Source organism: Panicum virgatum, chromosome 1K (genome assembly GCF_016808335.1).
Source record: "Panicum virgatum strain AP13 chromosome 1K, P.virgatum_v5, whole genome shotgun sequence".
In the NCBI taxonomy this organism is placed as follows: Eukaryota; Viridiplantae; Streptophyta; class Magnoliopsida; order Poales; family Poaceae; genus Panicum; species Panicum virgatum.
In genome coordinates this window covers 41,987,997-42,011,308 of record NC_053136.1, presented here as the reverse complement: position 1 = coordinate 42,011,308, position 23,312 = coordinate 41,987,997, and the positions used below count along the sequence as shown (strand labels likewise).

General features: G+C 43.9%; 5 protein-coding genes across 7 annotated transcripts; 3 read left to right on the top strand and 2 right to left on the bottom strand.

Annotated features, from left to right (window-relative positions):
• The first annotated feature begins 2,864 nt into the window (after nt 1-2,864).
• LOC120709143 (RNA-binding protein 42-like) lies at nt 2,865-6,419 on the top strand. 2 transcript variants are annotated; one of them, XM_039994691.1, is made up of 6 exons: nt 2,865-3,370; nt 4,050-4,227; nt 5,464-5,561; nt 5,683-5,779; nt 5,864-5,949; nt 6,128-6,419. In XM_039994691.1, the coding sequence occupies exons 1-6, from the start codon at nt 3,149-3,151 to the stop codon at nt 6,158-6,160; spliced, it is 714 nt and encodes a 237-aa protein (XP_039850625.1). In that variant the 5' UTR covers nt 2,865-3,148; the 3' UTR covers nt 6,161-6,419. The 2 variants fall into 2 exon arrangements, with proteins under 2 accessions (XP_039850625.1, XP_039850617.1); XM_039994683.1 differs by having other exon boundaries at nt 2,872-3,370; nt 6,042-6,419.
• Nucleotides 6,420-6,865: 446 nt separating this feature from the next.
• LOC120709134 (glycolipid transfer protein 1-like) lies at nt 6,866-9,971 on the bottom strand. Its single transcript, XM_039994670.1, has 7 exons — nt 9,721-9,971; nt 9,241-9,366; nt 8,693-8,748; nt 8,340-8,470; nt 8,110-8,245; nt 7,365-7,496; nt 6,866-7,267 (listed from the first exon to the last, which is right to left on the bottom strand). The coding sequence occupies exons 2-7, from the start codon at nt 9,356-9,358 to the stop codon at nt 7,232-7,234; spliced, it is 609 nt and encodes a 202-aa protein (XP_039850604.1). The 5' UTR covers nt 9,359-9,366; nt 9,721-9,971; the 3' UTR covers nt 6,866-7,231.
• Nucleotides 9,972-10,141: 170 nt separating this feature from the next.
• Nucleotides 10,142-11,908, top strand: LOC120709126 (60S ribosomal protein L14-1-like). The gene is made up of 5 exons (XM_039994658.1): nt 10,142-10,316; nt 10,414-10,515; nt 11,207-11,336; nt 11,448-11,560; nt 11,661-11,908. The coding sequence occupies exons 1-5, from the start codon at nt 10,314-10,316 to the stop codon at nt 11,715-11,717; spliced, it is 405 nt and encodes a 134-aa protein (XP_039850592.1). The 5' UTR covers nt 10,142-10,313; the 3' UTR covers nt 11,718-11,908.
• A 2,617-nt stretch (nt 11,909-14,525) lies between these two features.
• On the top strand, nt 14,526-16,271 carry LOC120709110 (phosphatidylinositol N-acetylglucosaminyltransferase subunit C-like). 2 transcript variants are annotated; one of them, XM_039994638.1, is made up of 2 exons: nt 14,526-14,942; nt 15,016-16,271. In XM_039994638.1, exon 2 carries the CDS (start codon nt 15,138-15,140, stop codon nt 16,044-16,046), a length of 909 nt encoding a protein of 302 aa, XP_039850572.1. In that variant the 5' UTR covers nt 14,526-14,942; nt 15,016-15,137; the 3' UTR covers nt 16,047-16,271. The 2 variants fall into 2 exon arrangements, with proteins under 2 accessions (XP_039850572.1, XP_039850581.1); XM_039994647.1 differs by having other exon boundaries at nt 15,013-16,271.
• Nucleotides 16,272-17,394: 1,123 nt separating this feature from the next.
• On the bottom strand, nt 17,395-23,312 carry LOC120709100 (casein kinase 1). Its single transcript, XM_039994627.1, has 14 exons — nt 22,862-23,312; nt 22,688-22,728; nt 21,677-21,746; nt 21,446-21,594; nt 21,212-21,307; nt 20,541-20,611; nt 19,911-19,972; nt 19,364-19,427; nt 19,200-19,284; nt 18,973-19,099; nt 18,822-18,889; nt 18,674-18,731; nt 18,437-18,570; nt 17,395-18,036 (listed from the first exon to the last, which is right to left on the bottom strand). The coding sequence occupies exons 1-14, from the start codon at nt 22,935-22,937 to the stop codon at nt 17,743-17,745; spliced, it is 1,395 nt and encodes a 464-aa protein (XP_039850561.1). The 5' UTR covers nt 22,938-23,312; the 3' UTR covers nt 17,395-17,742.

Here is a 23,312-nt window from a genome sequence, read left to right as displayed (position 1 = left end):
TTTCGATCGGGCCGTGGGTTGAGAAAGGATCGCCAAATTAAGCCGTTAAGCTAATGCGTCCGATGTGTTCAAATGACAGCCATTACGCTTAATTATAGTTTTAATTTGGCGGTTCTGTCACAGCATGCGCATTAACCACATGGGATGCACGCAGCTTAATTAATTAATTGCAAGATTTTCCTGCTTGCCAAATCGCTCACTCGATTTGGCAGGCTGGTTGGTTTGGGCACGGGAGAGTAGGAGTAGGATTGAACTGCGTGGCCCCCGCGCGGGGGCGCGGCGAGCCTAGAGGTCCTAGAGCTGCCAGGTGCCAACGCGCAGCCATGTGCTGTGATGGGCAGCCGGGTAAGAAAGGAAGTGGATTAGATTTGTATGGAAATAGATGAGATTCACATGGAATTGGATTCGGATAGCATATTTTATCACATTATAAATTGAATAGGAATACAAATTTGAATATTGTCAGATTCGGATTCGGATTCATGTGCCGTGATGGGCAGCCGGGTAAGAAAGGAAGTGGATCTCGGATTCGGATTCGAATTCGGATATTTACTCGATATGTAAGATAATATTTAGCTATTTTTAGTAGTTTTAGAATACAAAATCGTTATACATGTACAACCTAAAGTATAACAACATAACGAAGATAGCTAAGTCAAAAATAGCTTATTTATCAACAAATATTTTAATAAGTAAATACACAAAAATATAAAATCAGAAATAAAAATATATTTAAATAAATACATAAATATAAAAGTAATTTCATGGATAAATAGATAAAATAAGAATATATAAAATTAAATTTAATCTTTTTATATCATTATTATAAACATTAATAATATGGGTTATGTGAAATGAATATAGCTTTATATATAGTTCTAATAAAAATGGATACGGATACTGTCAAATACGAATGTGAAATCGGATAGAGAAAATCAATAAAAATCGGATTCAGATGTATCACTTTATTGCCACATTTAAATTCGGAATACGGATATCGGATATTCGGACTATCCATATCCATATTTCCATCCCTAAATCGGGGGATCGGAGGCGAGGCTCACCTCTGAATTCTTCCCCTGATGACTGAGCCAAACGCATAGGTTTTGCATGGATCCAACGTTCTTTTCTTTGGTGTGGAAACCATTCTTTCCACGGATCTCCGACATTTTTTGGAGACACTGATGATGATGCATTTGGTGTGGGCACAACTTTATGACTTTCTTCCCCCCACATCGCGAGCGGGTGGAACGTTTTCGCCGCCACCCCTTCCTTCCTTCCTTCGCCACACCGCTGCTCGAGTTGGCCGCCGGAAGTCTGTGCGGCTCGCAAGGACGGCGGCGGCGGGCGGCCTCTTCTCTCTCAAATCCAAGTGGGCGCGGCCGCCTCGCCTATCGTGGTGGGCGACTCGTGGCGGCGCCGGCGTTGGTGGCCAGATTCGGCGCTGGCGTGCACGGATCCGTCGATGGGCGTGGCAGCAGGCTGCTCACTGGTCGTTTCAACCATATCTGAACGATGGTGGGCACCCTTGGTGGCGGCGCGGGCTGTGAGGAGGACGTGCGGTGACCTGTGCTGGCACGGAGGCAGTCGGTGGGGGCGCTGCGGAGGTGCGGGCGCTGGCTTGGAGGGCCGGTGGAGCAGCAGAGGTGGAGGTTGGGAGGAGCGGCAGCTAGCGAGCTGAGGTTTCAGAGGAACTTCATTGCGAGGTATCTCCTTGTCTGATGTTGGCATGGCTATGGAGTCGGCCATTCATGGTGGTCTAGTGGGGGTCAATGTGAAAGCCTGGTCGGCGATGCCTGCGGGCACCGTTTCCTCCTTGGTGGTGACTTTTTTGCACCTTCATGTGTCGTCATGCTATGGTTTCTTCGGGTGAAAACTCAGCCCAATCTTGGGCCGACGATGATGGCGTGTTAGCTTCGTGGTCCTTCCTGAAGGCGTCATCATGAGAACCAGTTGGTGTTCGCTCTTCCTCTGGTCGTGCTTGACTGTGGTGTGGGTGTTCTTTGAGAAGTTCGAGCTGCTGTGTTGAAATGTTCGGCGAGGTCGGCAACGATGAATCAAAGCTATTGTTGGGTTGCTTCTTTCATGGGTTTCCCATTGAAATCTTTTTGTTCGGCTAGGTTGCAAGTCAGAGCTGCTTGGTCATGTGTGCGATAAGCTCGGCAATGATGAGCACTTTGGCCAGGTTTGCTAGTTTGTAAGTTTGTTGGCGTTATTAGTTGTAGATGTAGTCGTAGGTGTAGTTGTAGTTGTAGTTATGATGTACGATTTTTAGATCCGGTGTACGCAGAACCGCGAGGTTCAGAATTTTTGAAAAAAGAACGATGCATTTAGTTTGTCGCAAGCTCCGTCGTGGTAGGTAGTAAGCGCGCTCAGGCCGTCACGCGCGGGGCTACTCCGGGTCGCCCGCGTGACCCCGAGCCGGCCCGTCGCAGATGCGCGAAGTGGGTTGTTGAAGCGCAGAGCAGCTGGGCCGGGGGAGCGCGAGGGAAGCTGGGCCGAGAAAGCGCGGGGAGCTGGGCTGTCCCTCCATGACCAAAAGAAATTGTTCCAGCCGTTGGCAGACCACACAGTGGGCCACGCGGCGGACCAACAGGGGGTGCCGTGGGCCGCGTGCGACGGGTCAGCACGCACCCGCGCGCGCGACCCCGAGCATTTGCGTCACGTGCCGGCGGTGGCGCGGCAGGAACACGCGCGGACGCCGCCACCGAAACGCGGGGAACAGGCCGACCCATAAACAGATACGGCCCGGACCATATACAGATACGGCCCAGCCTCGCAACCAGTCTCAGCCCAGCCGCGGATCTCCTCCTCGGCCTTCTTATTCGTCGACTCCCTCCTCCGTCCACAAGACCACACCGCCGCACCAGACGCTTCCAGAGCGTTCCACACCCTTCGTCCCCGCGGTCCGCACGCTACTTCCCCGTGACGCCACACGATCACACCAGCACAACCGGAAGACACCACAGCCCCTCTCTCTCTCTCTCTCTCTCTCTCTCTCGCCAGCCGCAACCCCGCGCAGCCTGCCGGACCGGCGGATCCCTCGACCGCGCGCCACCGTCCAGCCCAGCGCTCAGGCGATCCGGCCTCTACCTCGTCCCGGGCCCTAGCTCCGCCCCTCTCGACCGTCTTCCCCGCCGCGGCCGCGATGTCGACGCAGTCCATTTCGCCGGCCGCCGCGTCCGCGCAGTTCACCTACCCCGCCGCGGCGGCGGCGGCGGCGGCGGCCGCGACCCCGTCCTACTTCCCCGTGCCCTTCCACCTCCAGAACCCGCAGTACGCCGCGTGGCCTGCGCCGGCCGCCGCGGCGCCGGCGGTCGCACCGGTGCCCGCGTACAGCGCCGTCTACCCCATGCCCCAGGTCCAGCAGGTATGCAGCAGTGGCTCCTCCGTCCCGATTAGCGTGTAGACGGTGTGTGATTTGTCTGCGGCGAACTGCGGCGATCGGGCGGATTCTAGTTTCAACGCGTAATGGTGTTTCTGTGGTTTGGGAGCCTCGGTCGGGGATTGTCCGCATCCCGGTCATGCAACGTATTGATGTAGATGTAGCGATTATAGAACTCAAGTATGGCCATAGTCACATTGAGACAAAACTAATCGCAGATTTTTTTTTCTGTAGAGGCTATTTAGGTGAATCAGCGCTGTTGACACTAAATGGTTCGGAACAAAAATGCATGATTCATCTTGATATTCAAACATATCCATTGAGCTTTTATGCCCTTGCAAGATCTAATTGCTTGTTCTATTGGAAGCTTATCAATTGCTGAATAAATAGTCAATCTGCTATGCAGTACACAAAATCTGTGAAGATGCTTATTATTGGCTTCGTTTTAAATACATATACATCTGTTTACCTCCAAATGAGAAAGGCAGAACTCTTTCATCCTACAAGTTTTAACTACTATAGTCAAGTTAGTACCATTAATTTTTTTTTCACATGCCGATGCAAGGTGCCAAGCTGTGACTAATATTTTCAACACTTCTGTAGTGAAGGATTGCTCTTTATTCAGTGCGACTTTTAGCAACCAATATTTTATGGTGTCCTGCAGGCACAGCAGCTGTTCCAGAAGGACTCGAACATAATCACTCCTGAGGCTCAAGCTACTGTCAAGGCTGCTATTGCAAATAGTGAGAAAGACAAAAAGGTTGAGGTTACAAAGAAGGCAGTGCCTCGAAAGGCAGCTGGGCAAAGTTGGGAGGACCCAACCTTGGCTGATTGGCCTGAAAGTAAGATCTCTAATTCTCCGTTGTCTACTTGTCTTATTCATCATGTTTCTGAAATACTAAATTTTGTTGTTTATGGAATCTTTAACTTGGCATTGTGACATTTTTTAGCTCTTATTGCCCATTGTCTTGAAGAAAACGAACCATGAGATAAATTGTCATTCTCGCAGGCAAGATCTAATGCTCAATCTATCATGATTTGATCTGAAACAAACTGCTCCTTTCTTCCTTTCTGTAAAGGTGCTCGAGGATGTGATGTGTAGCCCAACATGTTGCCACACGGGATTTAGGTGGGCTTGCAGATGATATAGTAAACATTTATCAAATTTTCCTATCTTACCTCATCTGTTTCACATACATGCCATATTGTTTCATATGTCTTTATTCATTATATGACATGCTTTTACTGTTTTATTGAATATTTTTTGGTGATGTTTGCTGCGAACATATGTGTAGGCTTTTGGTTCTTGTTTGCATTAACAAGCACACCCTAGCTGCTATATTCCCTCCATTACCTATTTCATCATATTGGCCAGTGAAGAACTGTAGCTCAAGTTGTGTAAGACTTGATGGCATGCTTCTTATGGATTGATCTACTTGTGTACTGTGTTCGTTTCACGTTAGCTATAATGCTGTGTAGAGCCAATGTCAATTTTTAGTTTCTTGGCCATAGAACATTGTCTTTGGCTTGCTTTCTTCATTGCCCCTTCCTGCTGCATAAATGGTTTAAGTTTCTCGGGAGTGATGCCTGACTATGTGTTATCTATTGGGGTCAGGTTTAGTGAACGTGGGCTGCTAATAATTTGTGAACTAGCTTATCACACTTCGTTGCGGCCTGCTTGAGTGATGTTTATTCACGTATCAGTATTTGTATAATATTAATTACTTCTAAAATGTGCCATATATGTGTTTTTCATGAAAAGAATGTTACAGTACTGTAAAATACTGTATTAATTACTTCTAAAATGTGCCATATATATGTTTTTCATGAAAAGAATGTTACGGTACTGTAAAATTTACACCATTTTGATCATTGGATATCTGAAGTATTTAATACCTATTAGCTAATATTCTAATTGTGCTTGCTAGCACCCACTTGCCCATGGCCACAAACTCATCTTTTGAGTTGCATTAAGTTTACCATTTGTGTATGATGGGATTCTACCTGGTAGACTTCCTGATGACAGCTCAGTACTTTCAAGTACTTCTATTAACAATTCCTTGATCTCTCATCTGCAGATGATTTCCGTTTGTTCTGTGGTGATCTTGGAAATGAAGTGAATGATGATGTTCTTACAAAGGCATTCTCAAAATATCCATCCTTTAACATGGCCAGGGTAAGTTAAACCATTCCCATACAATTACAGTTTTTTTGGTACTTTTGCCTACTCTTCCTTGCAGTTTTGTATCGTTTGGTTTATTGAAGTAACTGATGGTTATGGGTCTCTTTTGCATCAGGTTATACGGGATAAATGGACTGGTAAGACTAAAGGATATGGTTTTGTTAGTTTTGCAAATGCGTCTGATCTTGCTGCTGCCTTGAAAGAGATGAACGGTATGAGTGCCTTTTCTCCTTTGATGCATCTTTTTCCTGTCACTTCCATAAGTACTGCAACTTACAAAACGAAATGCCATGCAGGTAAATACGTCGGAAACCGGCCAATCAAATTACGGAAGAGCACATGGAAGAACAGGATAGACTTTGAAGCTTTGGAGAAGGGGAAGGTTAGTTCCCAACCTTTTTCCCTGTTTTGGCCACATCCTGTGTTCTTTTATATGTACCATATACTCACGTTCGTTGTGCAAATTTTCCACAGACTCAACCACAGAAGAAAATCAAACCGCAGAAAAGAAGTGTTCTTCACAAGTGAAACTGATAAATTATGCATGTTCATTGTTGCAGTATCAATATCTGAGAAGGTTGTCTGAAGTTTGACAGCTCTATTCTATCCTGCCCATTGCAAGCCATGTGCCACTTTGGTGGATGGGAAATCTAGCAAAGTAATTAGCATGCAATAACTTGTACCTGGAGTGTAATGTGGTTGGCACATCATTCCAACCTTTTATGGAATTGTAGTTGTAAATACTCTAGTGAGTAGTGGTCTTATGGTGAACCATTCTGTGATTGGATGAGATCCATGTATAACACTCAGAACATTTGTGGACGTTATTGCCTTATTGGTGCCTCGCAGTTTGTTTTTCTGAGTCATAGACTGATCGGCTAACTAGAAGAGCAGCAACCTGCCTAGGCAACTAGCCACTGGTAGGAACTGCTACCAGAACGCGCCCTCTTTGGAAACTTGAGATCCTAGACTTTTTTTAAGGTGAGAAATCTGGGAGGATCTTATTTGAATAAGATATTTATTTCTTGAGTTTTCCTTCTCTGGATTTAGCTTCCCCTTCTTCCAAATTAAGCCTAAAGGATAAGTTCGAACTTACCGTATGCATAGCGCTTGCAAATTCGCAAGTTTCCCCAGAAAATGTCTGAGAGACAGAAAATGTGTTTTGAAATGGCTCCCACAAATTTCCCCAGACCCCAATCCTAGTGTTAGAGGATCTCGTTGGGCGAAATTGCTCCAAGGAACTGCTTATTTGGCAAGTATCCTGAACGCAAATTACTAAAATGTAACGCACATCAACATCAGGTACATGCTACAGGCACATTTATAAAGCTGATAATAGTTAAGTTGGTACGGGAATTTGGCTATGATATTGTTGCGAAGTTCTCATAGCGTTTCAGCACAGAATAAGAATTTTTGAGAGTACAAGAGTTCCACCACCATATGCAAACTTTCTGTAACAGGGGAGCGAGTTCCAAAGACAAGTTCTTTTTAGCACTGTCGATTCACTGTGTAAGCATCCATGGTCAATCATGGTGACAAACTTGTTATTACCCTGTATGTTTTTCCCCTTTTGGGAGGGGAAGAAGACGATGGAAAACACTGTATCCTCAGCAACACTTTTCTTAGGACAAGTTTATTTTGTTGTAATCGTTGTGGAGATTGCTCTATGAAGCCTTCATATCATCAAGACCAACACTTGCCTGCAAGAGCAGTAGCTGTTAGAGCTATTTCATAAGGGCAGACATCACATACGAAAGTACCAAGCCAAGCCACTGAATCTAAAATTGGGAGATATACCAGAAACTCGTGATTTTCCTTGAGAAATGGTGAAAAGGTTGTGCAAAATTTCTCAATATCTGCATTGATGTCACCTGTTCCGCTAATGACCTCCATAAATTTATCTCTGTTAGGAGCAAGCTTCATGGCCACCTGCCATCAACTCATACGAGTAAATCACCAAAATGAGAGAGCAAATGAAAGAGATACAAACAAAAGTATGCAATCTATCTTAAAAGGTGAGCATGTTGACCTATCCCTATAAGCATATACATAAATGAAGCAACAATGTATTAAAAGGTCAGGATTTCAGTACACATTAAGTAATTGACAATCTGGCATTTGCTGTCTGTAGCTGGCAAATCCAACAAAACCTATTTTAACCTTTTATTAGTTTCTCTTCTTGATTTCTTTTTTGTAAGACCTTTGGGTTTTATTCATCTAAAATGTAACGGTGTGCTGCTCTTCTGCATATTTTAAGCCGAAAAAAACTCCATGGCAGAAGTTGGATTGTTGGAATCACATATATAAAGCAAATGTCTTTAAAAAAAAACTTTTCAGATATAGTAACAATTCAAAGGTGTTATCCAGTCTATCATGCTCTGATGCCTAGCAGGTTCACAATACAATTAAAAAATAAACCTCACATTTCCAGAAACCATATGTTGATTATAATTTCTTGAGCAAGAACTGTTAAATTACAGTTCACCATATGTGGATAGAATTCAACCGATTGTATGGATCATCACAGAGTGAAGGATTCTACCGTAAAGCTAGAACTGGCAAGCCAGCCATGAAATTTCTTCAGAGTTTTGGTGTACGAATCAGTGCAAGCTTGACTCATAGTCCAGTCTGGATGCTCAAGCAGGTTACGGAATAACTCAACAAGGAAATCCATGGCCCTGTCTCGCAGAATTTTGAGTAAACAAAAGTCAGATACTTGGCATGCTGTCATGCTGATCAAGCTGAAAAAGTGACAAAAAAAAAATGAAGCACCTTGTGAGCCATAGAAGCCCATTTGTGCAGCTCGAGGAACCTTTTGCAGTCTTGTTTTGAACTTCTTCCTGAACCATGCTGTACAAGTGGTCATATTTTGATGGGTCTGAAGAATACTTGTTTTCCAGTCTCTGATAGAAGAGGATCAAACAAATTGAAATTAAAAAGAAAAAATAACTTATGAAGGGACAATCACACTAAATATGAGGCGATCTGTCTAAAGTAGATACGAATTATCACAAAGACAACATTAACACCACTACCAGGTATTTTCCCAGCAAAAAAGAATGGAAGATAAACTTTGACTAACACTAGTATAATACAATAGTGATATCGCAGAAAGATTTGCTTACTGTGATATTGCCACCGATGTCACTCTTTACGATTGCCATAGCAGCTCCAAATTTATCTGGTGTGCGACAGCAGGGTATAAAGTGAAAATGAATGAAGAATCATTTATCATGTAAGCATATAAGTAAGGTTCAACATAAGGGAAAACATAACCACGATTATAGGGCTCAATGGTATGCCCATCCATGTTTTAAGCCAACACAGAAGTCCTGATTTTAGGACCAACACAAGTATCGCAAAGATGTGTGCACAAAAACTTCAAAGATTCAAAACTCCAAGTTCATAATAAGACATGGGACGTTTACTAAATCAGAAAGAGTTTATCTTGAGAGATCTAAAAACTTGTTAGATAGTCAATCAATCCTGTGTGACAAATAACTCAAGGCCGTTCACTGCTCTGCTCCACCACCAAACTGAGCACCATACCAAATCACAGATTCAATAAGTAATGCAGCAACTGCTACTGGTCTAAATCTCAAAACCTCATGCAGTAACAATGCAGCACTCAGGAGAAGTGGATTAAAGGGACGACATAAGCAAATCGAGTTACCCAGGACAGGCAATATTTGCTTGCAGACTTCAAGGAAAGGCTTGGTGAGAATGACTCCATTTTCTGCCTTGACATGCTTCATCCCTTCCAAGGATGGAGTGAACACCGTCTCTGCCATCTTTGAACCTGCAAGAATCAGCAGGTGTATCAACCCATCACCACAGCAAACACAATATGCTTACTGAGAGGAAGCAATTGCCATCATCCCATACATATCTAAGTCTTAATCACTCAGATGTTCTGCCCCAACATGCATCAAATCACATTAACTTCTGATCTCCCACTGAATATATAACCTCGAAAAAATCATTAGATCAGACCAACCAGCCTAGACCTCCACGGACTACGCAGAGCACGAACCAAGAAAGCACAGCAAAAAAAAAAAAACACCAACCCAGCGTGCCCGGATTCTAAACTCCACTAGCACACAAGAGATGCCGCTCTATCTGAAATCATACATAGAGCTGATTGCAAACTAACCGTTCGCAGATCCCGCAATGGAAGCTTCCCCTCTTTCACACAGGCGTTCCCCCTTCTTCCCTGTCGACGAGGAGACTGCGCAGCGGGGAGGCTCGATCGGGGACGAAACGAATATATCCCGCAGCTGCTTTCACTCACGCGGAGGATGCGCGGCGAGACCACCAGTGGCCAGGCCGCCACCGGCGCCGTAGTCTCTGTGCCCCGATGGATCCGTGCGGAATCTCTCTGTGCCCCGATCCGTGCGGCTCTCGAGCCGAGGCGAAGACAAAAGCAAGCGGCTACGGGCGGGCCTTACGGGCCCAATCTGTATGGGCCTTCATGGTGTGGGGCGTGTGCAAATCATTCACGGCCCATTTATGCCTTCATAGCCCAAGAGGCCCGGCAAACCCACCTGCGAACCCTCTGACCTGGATCGGACGGCCAGGGAGCCCCCTCTCGCGATCCAGCGGCGGTCCCGAACCCGCACGCCACTTTATAGGCCGCTCCCACCGCCGAACCCTAGCTTGTCTTCGCACTTCCGCTCCGCCCCGCCTCGCCGTCTCGCTCGCTGCCGCCGCCTCGCGCCGCCGCTCGCCTCTCCGCCCGCCGCGAGGATGGTAGGTCGATCGCGCTGAAAGTTGTTGGTTCCGACAGGGTTCTGTAGCGGCGCGGGGTTTTGACTGGGGTTTCGTGTGCTTGTGCTGGTGCGTGCAGCCGTTCAAGAGGTTCGTGGAGATCGGGCGCGTGGCCCTGGTGAACTACGGCAAGGACTATGGCCGCCTCGTCGTCATCGTCGACGTGGTCGACCAGAACAGGGTAAAGGCCGAGCTCACTCCTAAATGCCTGTATTTCTGTTCGCTGCTGTGATATCGATCTAGAGCTTTAGAAGCATGTTTTGTAGCTGTGTGGTAATTGCTCATTTGTTTTTTTTTAAAGTAATTGCTCATTTGTTGATGTTGATGTCGATCTAGAGCAATAATGGTCTTTGTTGGGTTTCAACTCTAGCCTACCCCAACTTGCTTGGGATTAAAAGGCTTTGTTGATGTTGATGTTGATGTTGTGGTAATTGCTCATTTGTGATGCTTTTCAGTAGGAAATGTAGAACGTTTTGACTGTATTCGGTAGAACCTGACGAATTACATTTGAATCTGTGGAGCAACTTTGCCCCATCTATAGATCGATCTATCTATCTGTAACTACCATTTTGTGTAGCGTTGCTGCTGCTTGCCAAATGGTTTAGGGTTTAGCGCCTTAGCATTTAGCAACATCAGAAGGCTAGGATTGCTTTGCAAAATTATTACTATTATCCAACTCCATTGTTCAAGTACCTTCATTAAAAAGGCAACAAATGTTTTGTTATCGACAATTTATGTTTGGGGTGCTAATGCTTAATACTTCAACAGTCTGATTGGGAGTTATTGCCTTAGCTTATTGTTCTTGTTATACTTGGGCGTGCTTTGGTTGCAACATTCAAGTGCTCATTGCCTTGTTGCATTGTGTGAACCAGGCACTTGTGGATGCCCCTGACATGGTCAGGTGCCAGATGAACTTCAAGCGGCTCTCACTTACCGACATCAAGATTGACATCAAACGAGTACCCAAGAAGACAACCCTGATCAAGGCGATGGAGGAAGCTGGTAATGATAAAGCTTATGCTGCCAACCTTTTCAGCATCTATGGGCTTCATGCAGCGTCTAGATGATAGAAGTTGCGGGGCCTTTAATTGATTTTCTGTTTTCCTTTTGCAGATGTGAAGACCAAGTGGGAGAACAGCTCATGGGGCAAGAAGCTGATTGTCCAAAAGAGGAGAGCAGCGCTCAATGACTTTGATAGGTTCAAGGTCATGTTGGCGAAGATCAAGGTCAGGAAGCTGCCTGTCGAATGTTCTAGTTTCTGTTGGCACTGTCTGTACTGCTTTCTAATGGTATTGCTTTCTAATGCTTTGTTCATTGTGTAAACAGAGGGGTGGGGCGGTCAGGCAAGAGCTGGCCAAGCTCAAGAAGGCGTCCACAGCTTAGAGTATCTTTTGGTGAATGGCATGTTGAGTTTTTGGTACCTTGTTGGATCAGTCATTCGTTTGAGTGTTGTTAAAGCCAGAATTAGCACTACTGTTTCCTATGAACTCTTTTCAAACCTTAATCAAGAATGGCTGTGCTCTGGAAATTTTTGTCATGGATGTTATGAAATATCTAAGGTAGTTTGCGCCCAATGTGCAATGTGCATTTATTTTTCCATTTGCGTTTTGTTTGTTGCTTGTTTGTAGTTGTAGCTGAGATGCATCCGTAACCATCGTTTGCAAAGTAGGATATTAGCTTGCAACGACCACTTAATCTGGAGTGTGACATCTCCCTAAGCATTTTTGTGTGCTGGAACCAATTATGTGAATTGTTCGGTAGAGTTTTTCTCTTTTTTTTAAGTATATTCCGTAGAGTTTAGCATTGAACTAGTTTGCCCGTTGTACCTGATGAGAACTTTTTGCGCTCGTGAAGCGTGAGCTCGGACTGCCTGCTTGTACAGTGGTGCAGTGACGTGTGGCGCTTTGGGAGTTTTTGACCCGCCCCCGCCCATAGCCTCAACTAAACCAAAGCCAAATTTTTCTAGGCACGGTCAAAATTTGAGTAGATTCCTAGAACCAAACAGGCATAGGGGCTGGCCGATCACCGGTGAGCCCTTCGTCCTAACGTTCTCTGCGAAGAAGGAAAAATATCACTATTGTGCTTGATGCGTTCCCAAGAACAGCCCAGGCCTGCATGACGAAGAGATGAAGCCGCTTGATGCGTCTAATAAGAAGAAACAATTACGACCATTTGTTTCGTTTCCATGAAAGAAAAAAAGAGAAATTTTAGTTCAGAGCTAAATTTTAGCACATATTAGCACACATATATCTGCTAAAATCTTTTAGTTCCGGCTAAAATTTAGCCCACCCATTAGCACTCCCATTTGAATGAGGTAGTGTTAAGGTTTAGCATTTTCATCTATTAACATTTGGATCCAAACGAGATCTTAGAATTTTGTTATCATAAAAACTTGATTTCACTCAAATACCATCCTAGATTTGGGATTCTTCAGTGTGTTGTTCTTAAATTCGGATCGAACCGTAGAATGTAGTTTCCATTATTCCAAATCATACTATCGACTATTTACATTTACCCATGAACTAACCAGAATCATTTACTCCGGCTAATTTTGGTTGGTATTTGGAGCAAGCCCACTTTCTAACGATAGCGTTTTTCTTTTACTGAAAAATGGCACGGGCATGGGCCGGGGCCGCGTGCCCACCGCGAACGTTGGATCTCAGCGCATCAGCACACCCAAGCCTCTTTACCTCAAAAAAAAAAAAAGCACACCCAAGCCTCTCCGTCCCACCATCAATCTCGTTGCACCTGCCTACCGCCAGCCAAGTAGCGTTGTTCCCGTCGTCGCCGCACCTCCTTTAGCTTCCGGCGCCGTAGAGGTGCAAATGGCAATAGGTACCTTAGATATATATATTGCTTCTCTTTAATTTAAAAACTAGTTTTTTAAAATAAACTTCCATTTTAAAAAAATAGTATAAGTTTTTGAATTAAAAGGAGGCGGTGGATACCTTAGAGGCTTGCACCCCTGGCCATTCCTCCGGTGACCCTGAGGCACTGATCGACTGATTCCGCACCGACCCACCCCTGCTCTCCATATCCTACCCGCACCAAGCAATATCCTCTCCGTAGCTTTCCTCCCCACTTCCTAAGACCAGTCTCAGTGGGAAGTGTCAGCCCACAGTTACCAAAACTGTGAACTAGATAACCAAGACGAAAGATTGTCATGATAATGGCACTCTCTTGCATCTCATAATATTTTCCCTCCTCTCTCTTCGTAATGACTCTGTAATATCAGTAAATTTAATGCTAATGACACTTCTATAATATTTTCGTTGCGATTAGCCTAACTCCAACCCTCTCGCCCTTTCCCCTGCGGGGCGAGGTCGCCATGCCAATCTCCGCCACACCCCTCCTGGCCGACTCCTCTAGGGTCCTCAGCATCGAGCCCTCACTTGCGCGCTGGGCAACCATCATGCCTGTCGTCTGCCGAAGTGGAGGAACTTCCTCCTGCAGTGGTCCTCCACCCTCCGCCATGTTGAGGAGATTCCATCTAGACTTGAATCCGCTACCCTCTTACCTTTCCTTGGTAAGGCCTCCTCCAAATTAAGAGTCTAGCACTAAGCTGGTAACTATCGAGATGAATAGACCGTTTTGAATACCCTGCAGCAAGAGAGAAGTGCACCAAAAGGTGTTAGAGGCTATCTCTTCACTCCACACTAGCTTTTCACTTTCACTACTGTTCATCAAGTAAAAAAAAACTATTTTTACTAGCTTAGAGCTATTTCTTTGGAGGAGGTCGAAGTCCTAGCTTGCTTTGATGTATTGGTTGTAAGAGTTAACGTGTCTAGTTCTTCCTTTATTTTCTTTTACTGGGCAATCAAATCCAATATCAGATAGGAACAATTTATATTAAAAAAATACTAGGAAACCACCTACCCGCAACTTAGGGACTCCCGTTAAGCTACTTGAATGTAACTTTTTCCATGCTCGATAATCTGCTAGTGAGTCTGGTTTGATATTTGGCTACGAATTATTATAAAAAAAATTGGTTATGTAACATTGAAAGATCACAACCTTCTATAAAATGTCATTCAAGACATTTGTCTAAAATACCATTGAACGATACAAATCACCCCATAAAATACCAATGAAATAGCATTCCGTTACATCTCATTCACTGAAATATTTCCGTCTCTTTTCAGCACATAACATGGACGGGAAATGACCTGTATACCCCTGGTATTAAATCGCCACGCCCGGGGATCCTCACCCCTCCTCGTCGTCGCTCTCCTCGCCGCCTCGCGCCGCCGCCCGCCGCCGTCCCGCATCGGCGCCGCCGCTTTCCTCCATCCCGCACCGGCGCTGCCCGTCTCCCTCCCACACCCGCATACCTCCCCGCTCCCCCCCCCCCTCCCAACCCCATCCCTGCACCCGCGCCGCCACCCCTTCCCGCACCCGGCAACACCCCCAGCCCTCCTCCCGCACCGGCGACGCCGCCGCCCGTGCCCCCCTCCCTGCACAAATCAGGGCAGGCCACAAGGGCCGCCCGCGAGCGTCCCTGGGCGGGGTGCCCTCCAGGCCGGCGCCCTCCCCGACGGAGGAACGGGGGCTAGGGCTCTGGCCGCCAGCGGCAGCCCTCCGGCGACAGTGCCCGCCCGCCGGTTTGAGGTCAGTTTTTTCAAGTTAACAGACTTCCTAGCGAGATCAGAAGTGATTAACTCAGACCCTTTTCTTTTAGCAGTGGGCAACTGATGCCGGACAAATGCAAGTTTGAGCACTGAAGACGTTTTAATGGCCACCAATTCGTGACCTTTGGTGTGGCTCAGAGCCTGATTCTTCTAGCAGAAATCACTGCAATACATTATGAAGAATAGCGATGGAAACCGGATCAGGTTACAGCCAATGTGGAGAAAAGTTGCCTATGGGGGAAGGCAACCAGGTTATGATGACAACTACACTGACGAGTCATTCCTCGAGGAGATGGTTATGAATGCTAATGTCGTCAAGAGGGACCTTCTGAAAGTGATGATCGACTCCGTCTCCATTTCTCAATATCTCTGCATCGTTGCTCTTGTGGTTTCGACATGGACCTTGACGCTGAACTTGGACATTGATGAGGCTACCCTTCTCAAACTAGATGTTGGTCTCCTACTGGTTGGGTTCTCTGTCCTATTGCTCACGACTTGCCCATTCTCGCTGAAGCTTCTGACAAAGTATGTCCTCAACATATCATTCTTCATCAGTGGTCTTTATGTTCTTGCGCCCATTTACCATACCCTCACTAGATCCATCAGTTCAGACTCAATATGGGCCCTTGCTGTATCTCTTCTGCTGGTTCATCTCTTTCTGCATGACTATTCTGGTTCAACTATAAGGCCTCCAGGAGCACTCAACAATCCAAAGTTAACCAGCAACATCTCCTTGAATGCGTCGATAGTTGCATCTGTCCTTGTGGCTTCACGTCTGCCATCAAGGCTACATGTCTTTGCGATCATGCTCTTCTCCTTGCAAGTCTTCCTGTTTGCACCCCTCATTACATTTTGTGTCAAGAAGTACCACTTTAGGCTTCATCTGCTGTTCTCCTTCACATTGATGGTTGTGACCCTGAGTGTCACATACCAGTTGCACCGAATGTTCTTCATTCTACTGTTGTCACTTCTTGTGTTTATTTCAGTTGTTTGCCCTTATTGGCTTATTAGGATTCAAGAATACAAGTTTGAGATCAATGGCCCCTGGGATGAAGCAAAATTATGTTTTGATATAACTGAATGAATTGATTGTATCCATCTATAGCTGATGTGCAGCTAGTCAGTCTTTAGTGTATTCATGTGAATGTGTATACTCTTGATATATATTTGTTCTGTTGCCGTGATTCTAACACATGATATGCCTTTTTTCTGGAATCTTGAATGATGTCTAACTATTTAGGTTATTTCTGGTGTCACAGGCTGATTTAAATTTTAATGAGTATCTTTGTAAGCAAGAACTTCATCTTTACTCTCTTTTGCTGTCAGCGTATATGTAGAGATGAAAAGCAGTTGCATTCGTGAGCATTGACTCTGGTTGTTTTTCCTATGTGTATCTGAGCATGGTGATGCCAATAACGCAATCATTTAGCACTGACTTCAAATGTACTCGCAGAATTCAACAAATGTTGTCATATCCGCAGGATTCTCACAGAATTCAGTGCGCCACGAGGATTCTTGGAAGGTTATGCCACTCATTCTGGAATTTTTGTTGTATTATCCCCAGAGACGGAAATGTTTAACCCAACATGTATTCTTGAGTTGCTGGATTATACTGCGTCTCCTGCAAATTGCGTTCAAGGCAAACCTGCAAATAGAGGCATTTGTCAGGACCAATAGATCTCTCTGAACAAGTCACTGGAATATATGAGATTTAAAAGCAAATGCTGTTTGGGTAATCTTTGTTGCGTGGTATTTATATCTCGGCGCTTAGACAATAATATTCTGTAAATTCGAAATCCAGAAAGCTCTGCTAAAAATTTCTGAATTTCAAACCAATGCAATGCAATCGTTCTAAAGCGGGTGAAAGAAACTGGTTACGCATCAGAAAGTAAACAGCTGAAGCCACTGTTATAGTAACTGGAAGTTACTGCTAGGTTTTTCGGATAAAGTTCGTAGCAACATATGAACACATTTGCCTAGTTATATTTGTACTAAGGTTGTGTTTAGTTCGTGAAAAAGTTTGAGTTTTGATACTGTAGCACATTTCGTTGTTATTTAACAATTAATATCCAATCATGAACTAATTATACTTAAAAAAATTCATCTCGTATAAAACAGTTAAATTGTGTAATTAGTTATTTAAATATTCGATGTGACAGGTACTTTTTGGAAACTAAATAGAGCCTAAAAATACCTGCCCTTGGATTGGATAATCACAATTTTGCAAATCCTCCCTCCCACCTCTCTGCACCCCTCCCCTTGGATGTTGATCTGATGGCCCATATTGAAGTTTGCATAGTTTGCACGGAGAGATTGATTTGCACCTAATATATTCCCTATTAAGAAAATATAACTGTCTATAAACATGTTTTCTGACAAAAAAATACTTTCAATCCAATCCCATTTGCATAGACAAAAAAACAGCTTTCACAGAAATTAAAAGGTAAGTGTACTGAAATGTTTTATTCCATTGACATTTTACAAATATCAAAGTCATCATTAACATCATTTTGACCCGCATGGCTAAACACTGCAGCCAATCCCGGGTCCCTCTAATGGTGTGCTGTGTGCTTGTGGCCATTTGAAAGAACAGTTCACTGAATTAAAAGAACCCAAATCATCTGTGCCAAGATTTGACAAGTACAGATATGTGCAGAACACAGCATCATGTATAGCACAGAATCATTCTTGCTCATCAGTAACCATCACTTGGAACCAACTGAATTTTCAGCGTTATAGCAAAGTGAGAGCAGCTCAGATCTTTTGCTCTAGTAAAAATTTCATTTCCTCCTGTCTGCACTGATAGTAAGGCGTTCAAAGTTCCTCGTAGTGGGATCCTCATGGACGACCCTTCCGGGTTTTGACAATGATGAGGTCCTGCCCTCAAGTCCTGTTGACTGATGAAGCCTTTGATTAGCTGATGGGCGGCTGCTGCCGCTGCTGGTCGGAACTAGGTGGCTACTGCGGTTCGGGTCACTGGGATCTCCAGAGCCTCTGCTGCTTGACAGAAGGGCCTTCCTTGACGTGCTCCCATTTCGCGATGATGAAAGCCTTCTTCTATCTGAATCAACAGTCTGAAATACATGGTGAAAATGTTGTAAGTGTAAAGGTTATCACCATGGGGAATACATCATCTCATAGAAACAAAAGGGAACGCCTGAACACAACTAAAGAAGCCAGAATCAAGGAATTCAATTATATAAAACATCCCATCACATGATTGTGACCACAGCTACAGCAATTATAGTTAAGGCACAGAAGAAATTATGAGCTAGCTCCCAGGAAAATAAAATCATATTGGCCCTCCTCTCCTACCAACATTTGTAAGTATCAGTCTCATGATGTACTCACAACACATAAAAGGAAAAACATTATCCCATTTATCACCTAAACACGAGATATTGTACAAATACATACGCAACCACCAAGTATCCAGACTAAAATATCAATAGAATTGGATTGAGAGTTTCTCACCGTCTTGGGTGCTAAAAGAGTATCCAATAGAGATCTGTGCTTTGTGTGTTCACCATAATGGCCAGAACCAGAGCCGGTTCTTCTACCAAATGCATCAACTGGACCAGGGAATCTATCCGGAACATCCTGTCGCGCTGTTAAAAAGCAAATAAGTAAATTTGAGCCAGCTGGTTTCCAGTTTCCACCTTGCTTATTTCATAAATATAACATTCCAAAATGAGTATGCAACTCACAAACCTGCAGCCCGCTCAGCTCGGTCTGCCGATGGTCCCACCAACCCACCTCTCCCACTCAGCTGGTAGCGAGGGGAAAAAATGTTACACATTCAGCACAGTAAAACTTGCAAGAGTGTAATTCCAGGGGAAAAAAAGAGTAGCAGACATACTCGCAATCTGTTATTGTCCGCAGCTTGCCTTGCTACAGTCCAATCAAAGACATAATCATGCTGGTACCCTGCAAGTATTCAAAAAAGAAACATATAAGAAAATATGTAGATACACAAGAAACTTTAGAGGTATTATTATATTTGCTGATACCTTCACGCATGAATAAATCCCGGAAGATTTTCTTCAAATAGCTATAGTCTGGCTTGTCTTCAAATCGTAAAGATCGGCAATAATGGAAGTATGTAACGAATTCTGTTGGATAAGATTTACAGAGGGCCTGCACAAATTTTTTAAAACATGGGCAACAATAGATTACAATCCAACAGAACAGTAACTTATAATTGCTAAAAAGAAATTGTACGAAATAAATCAATTACCTCAATCGAAGTTAGCATTTTCTTCTCACTAATTTTGTCATACTTCTGTTTTTTTGTGCCGGCTTTCAAGCCTTGCCAAGGAAGGCTGAGAAGACAAGTATTCAGTAATATATAATCACAGACAAAAGGTGATTTGAACATTATAAAGCAATTGATTCTCCAACCTTCCTCTCAAGAAATACATCAGCACGTAACCAAGGGACTCTAGGTCGTCTCTCCTGCTTTGTTCTGAAGAGAAAAGCAGCAATAACACATGAGGGAGTCATATAGTTAGCCAAAGCATGACATTTTCTGGGAAAAAAATGTTTGCACTTTTGGAGAAAATTTCCTGGATGAGCAATATTTTTGTTGTTCAATACACGATATTTTTGTTGATTGGCAACGCATAGAATTTGGGTTCCAGAAGAGCAATGCTTTTAGATAACAATTGCTCAATTGATGTCAAAAACAAGACATTAGACACCTAGTACACTACTATTATTGATCTATTACTGATGGCTTTCTTATTTTATATGAGTTTTCCTTTTTGTTGGTGGCTCATGTTGGGTTTCATATCTCGAGTCTGCCCTAACTTGCATGGGACTAAAGAACTTTGTTGTTGTTGTACTATATTGTCCCCAACTAAAACCTAAAACCTGTTGGTTTCTAACTTTCTATTATAACTATATTTTGACCTCTCGGCTACCACCTCTTAATACAAGGGAGACTCACCTACTCCAAGATGGGTGTTTACACTAGCATATCGTGCTGTTCCTGTGAGATTTTTATTCTCCCTACAGTATCAAAGGAAAACATGTAAGCTTTGAATGGGTACCCCAAAATGAATAAAAGACATAACTTAAGTAACAGAAAAACAAAATCTCAGCAAATAACTAACTATTGGATGAAGAACCACAGTTAACTTCCTCATCGTGTAGGATCGCAGACGAAAATTCAACTTCAAAATCATTCGTTGCTGTCGAACAGCTAAACAATTATGTTTCCATGTAGACAGCATAAAATGGCACTAGAAATATAGATTTTTGAACCAATACATTCACCAGCAGATATCATCGCATGTAATGTGCTATGCAAATTCCAAATCAAGGTTCAGTAAATTAGATAATTGTATAACCACGATGTTAACAAAAAATAGGCAAAATAATGAGATGTGCGTCAAACAGAACAATAAGGGACTATACTATATCGCAAACATCACTTCTTAGCACACAAATAATAATAATAAGTGTCTTAAATGAATGATAGTAAACACATAGATCGTCACAGGTAACATACTAGAACAAACATCCTGGTGTGCAGAGAATTTATTTCCTAGCATTCATACCAACCATTTCTGATTACCTGTATGGTATGTGTTTATGAGTTTGGAGGTCCCGGTACTTCTTGGCAAGGCCATAGTCAATGACATAAACCTGTTGAGACTTGAGAGTACACTCAGTTTTCTTTAGCAGCTATCTTTGTTGACGGTAAAGATAAATTATATATTTATATCAATCACTTAAAAGGCATGTTTATGACAATAGTTTATATGCAGGTATCTACTCATAAAAGTTACCATCACTAGAATAATCTTCAATGCACAATAAGAACTTTAGCACCTCCAAAGACTTGATATGTTTATAAATATCATATATGAATTGCAGCAAATATCTGCATTCAAAACCAGGTCCCAGTCTTTCAGCAATTGTACACAAGGACTCTTCAATCGCCCAAACATATGTTTTAAAATCACTGGTGCAGTACAAATTCAAGCTACAGCTGTTCAGATGCTTACATCAAAGCGATTTGTCAGTCGCAGTGCATCTTCTTGTAAGAAAAGATAAAGGAATTTGATTCAATTCAGTGACAATAAGCTGAAGCAAAAATGGTCTGTGTTTGTGACAGCAGCTATGCATAGAAACACTCTATGGGCGCATTGATAATTTTATCCTCTTGTGAGCTAAGATTCGTAGACTTAAAACATCCACTACCAAACCAGTTTTATCAGTAAATACTCATGTGTAGCACCCAACCTGGCTTGCTTTACGGCCTAAGCCCATAAGGAAGTTGTCTGGCTTGATATCACGATGAAGAAACCCCCTCGTGTGCATGTACTCTACCCTCGCTATCTGTATGAAAACAAAGGGAAAAAATTAACTTGGTGGTGAAAATCCACCAAACAAGGACTTCATTGAGATATTTTTCACAGGTGCAATGCAGATAACAAAAAGTAACTGCAAATGGATGACACCATAAGAGAAACTTACCATCTGATCAGCTAGCATAAGTACTGTTTTAAGAGAGAATTTTCTGCTGCAAAAGTTGAATAAGTCCTCCAGACTTGGACCAAGAAGATCAATGACCATGACATTGTACTCCCCCTCCACTCCGAACCACTTCAAATGAGGAATCCCAGCTGAAATTTAGAACAAAAAATTATATTAAAACCAGTGAAAATATATGAAACAAAGGAACCATGTCCTTGTATTGATACTTACTTCCCCCTTGGAGAAGCATGTATAGCTTTGACTCATAATGAAGCTGAGGATGCCTTGATTTGACAGATTCCTGATAAAACATGAGATGGATAAAAACAATCAGGTAGCATGTCCTGATGCTGAAAGGGACATTGACCAGAGTAAGGCTGACAAATAATATTGCTCCAAAAACAGTTAGCCGCATATTGTCTCAAGGTGGCGGTATATGTTCAAGCTAGAAAAGCAATACCAATACCAATGTAAATAACATTTTCCCATAGCACAATTTTTGGTTCAGTCAAGCCGGTCATTCAAGGAATAGTGAATGCAGTGTATGATGTCAAATTTACAGGTATCTTGGCACAGATGCAGACCACGATAGATCAACTTTCAGCAAGTAGTTTTCAAGGTTACTGTTTCATTTGCTGAAATTTGCACTATTAAAATATGAGTTGTCAGTTTCTTAAAACAAAATAGGGTTGTTATACAGCCTAACTAATGAACGGGTAACAAAACCATGTTCTATACTTTGAACTGGATCTGCTAGCAATCTTCAGTCTCTTTTCTTCCTCCCCTAATTACCGGCCCATACAATAGGCCAATTTGCTTGCAGGAGGAGAACCAAAAACAAGTTTGGAAGTCTTATTATTGTTCATGATAAAACACATGGCAATTAAACTTGACAGCCAAGGAATGTTTGGGAGTATGGTTATTATATTCAATGAAAAAACGCATGTCAATTCGCATGGACAGCCAAGGAAGAGTCTGGATTTTGGAAGTCTTGTTACTTGTCATTACAAAATCATGACACAAAGCGAGAAGCCATGTCAATGCTTTCGCAAGCAATCACGGCACGCCATTAACATTTACAATTAGGTTGTGCCATAATATCTACACGAGAGCCCCTCGTGAAACCGTTTCTAGCAGCAGGAAATCAACGATACGCTTGCATCTGGGACTAACTATTGCCTAATGCCACGCATGCTTCCACGAGGAAAAGGTCTACAAAAACAGGATCAGATTGTCACATACCAACTTGATAGCCACCTCCTCGCCGCTCTGTATGTTGACGCCTGCAGCCAAGAACCAACCGACCGCGTCAGAAACAAACGCAGAAGAGCAAGCCAAAACGAAACGGCGGCGCGTCGGAACCCGCAGAAAACCGCGAACGATTTTGAATCAAAGAAAACCCGGTGAGGCCCGTACCGAGGTAGAGCTCCCCGAAAGATCCGCTCCCAATCTTCTTCCCCAGCTTGAACTTCCCTCCGATCACGTGCTCCATCCCCGCGGGCCGCGAGATTCACCCCACGAGCCGCGCCGCAGATCGTGCCCCCTCCGACGGAGCCCGCTCACATTGCCCGCCCGCCGCAGGATTCGAGCCCCGGAGCGCCCAGGATGGAAGGGGGGGTCCCCACGGATCTCCCAGCCCAAAGGTGGATTAGATAGTTTCTCTGCCGCGCCGCGAGCCGGCGGCGGCGACGGAGCAGCGAGGCGGCGGCCGGCGGATCGGATTCGCGAGCGAACTCGGAGGTTTCGGGCGGGATTCGGGGCCAGGGCTAGGCTAGGGGATTCGCCGCTCGCGTCTCTGATTTCCGGGGGGTGGAGGGGTGGGCGGCTTTAATTTTCGGTGGTGGGCGCGTTAATAGAGAAGCGTGGA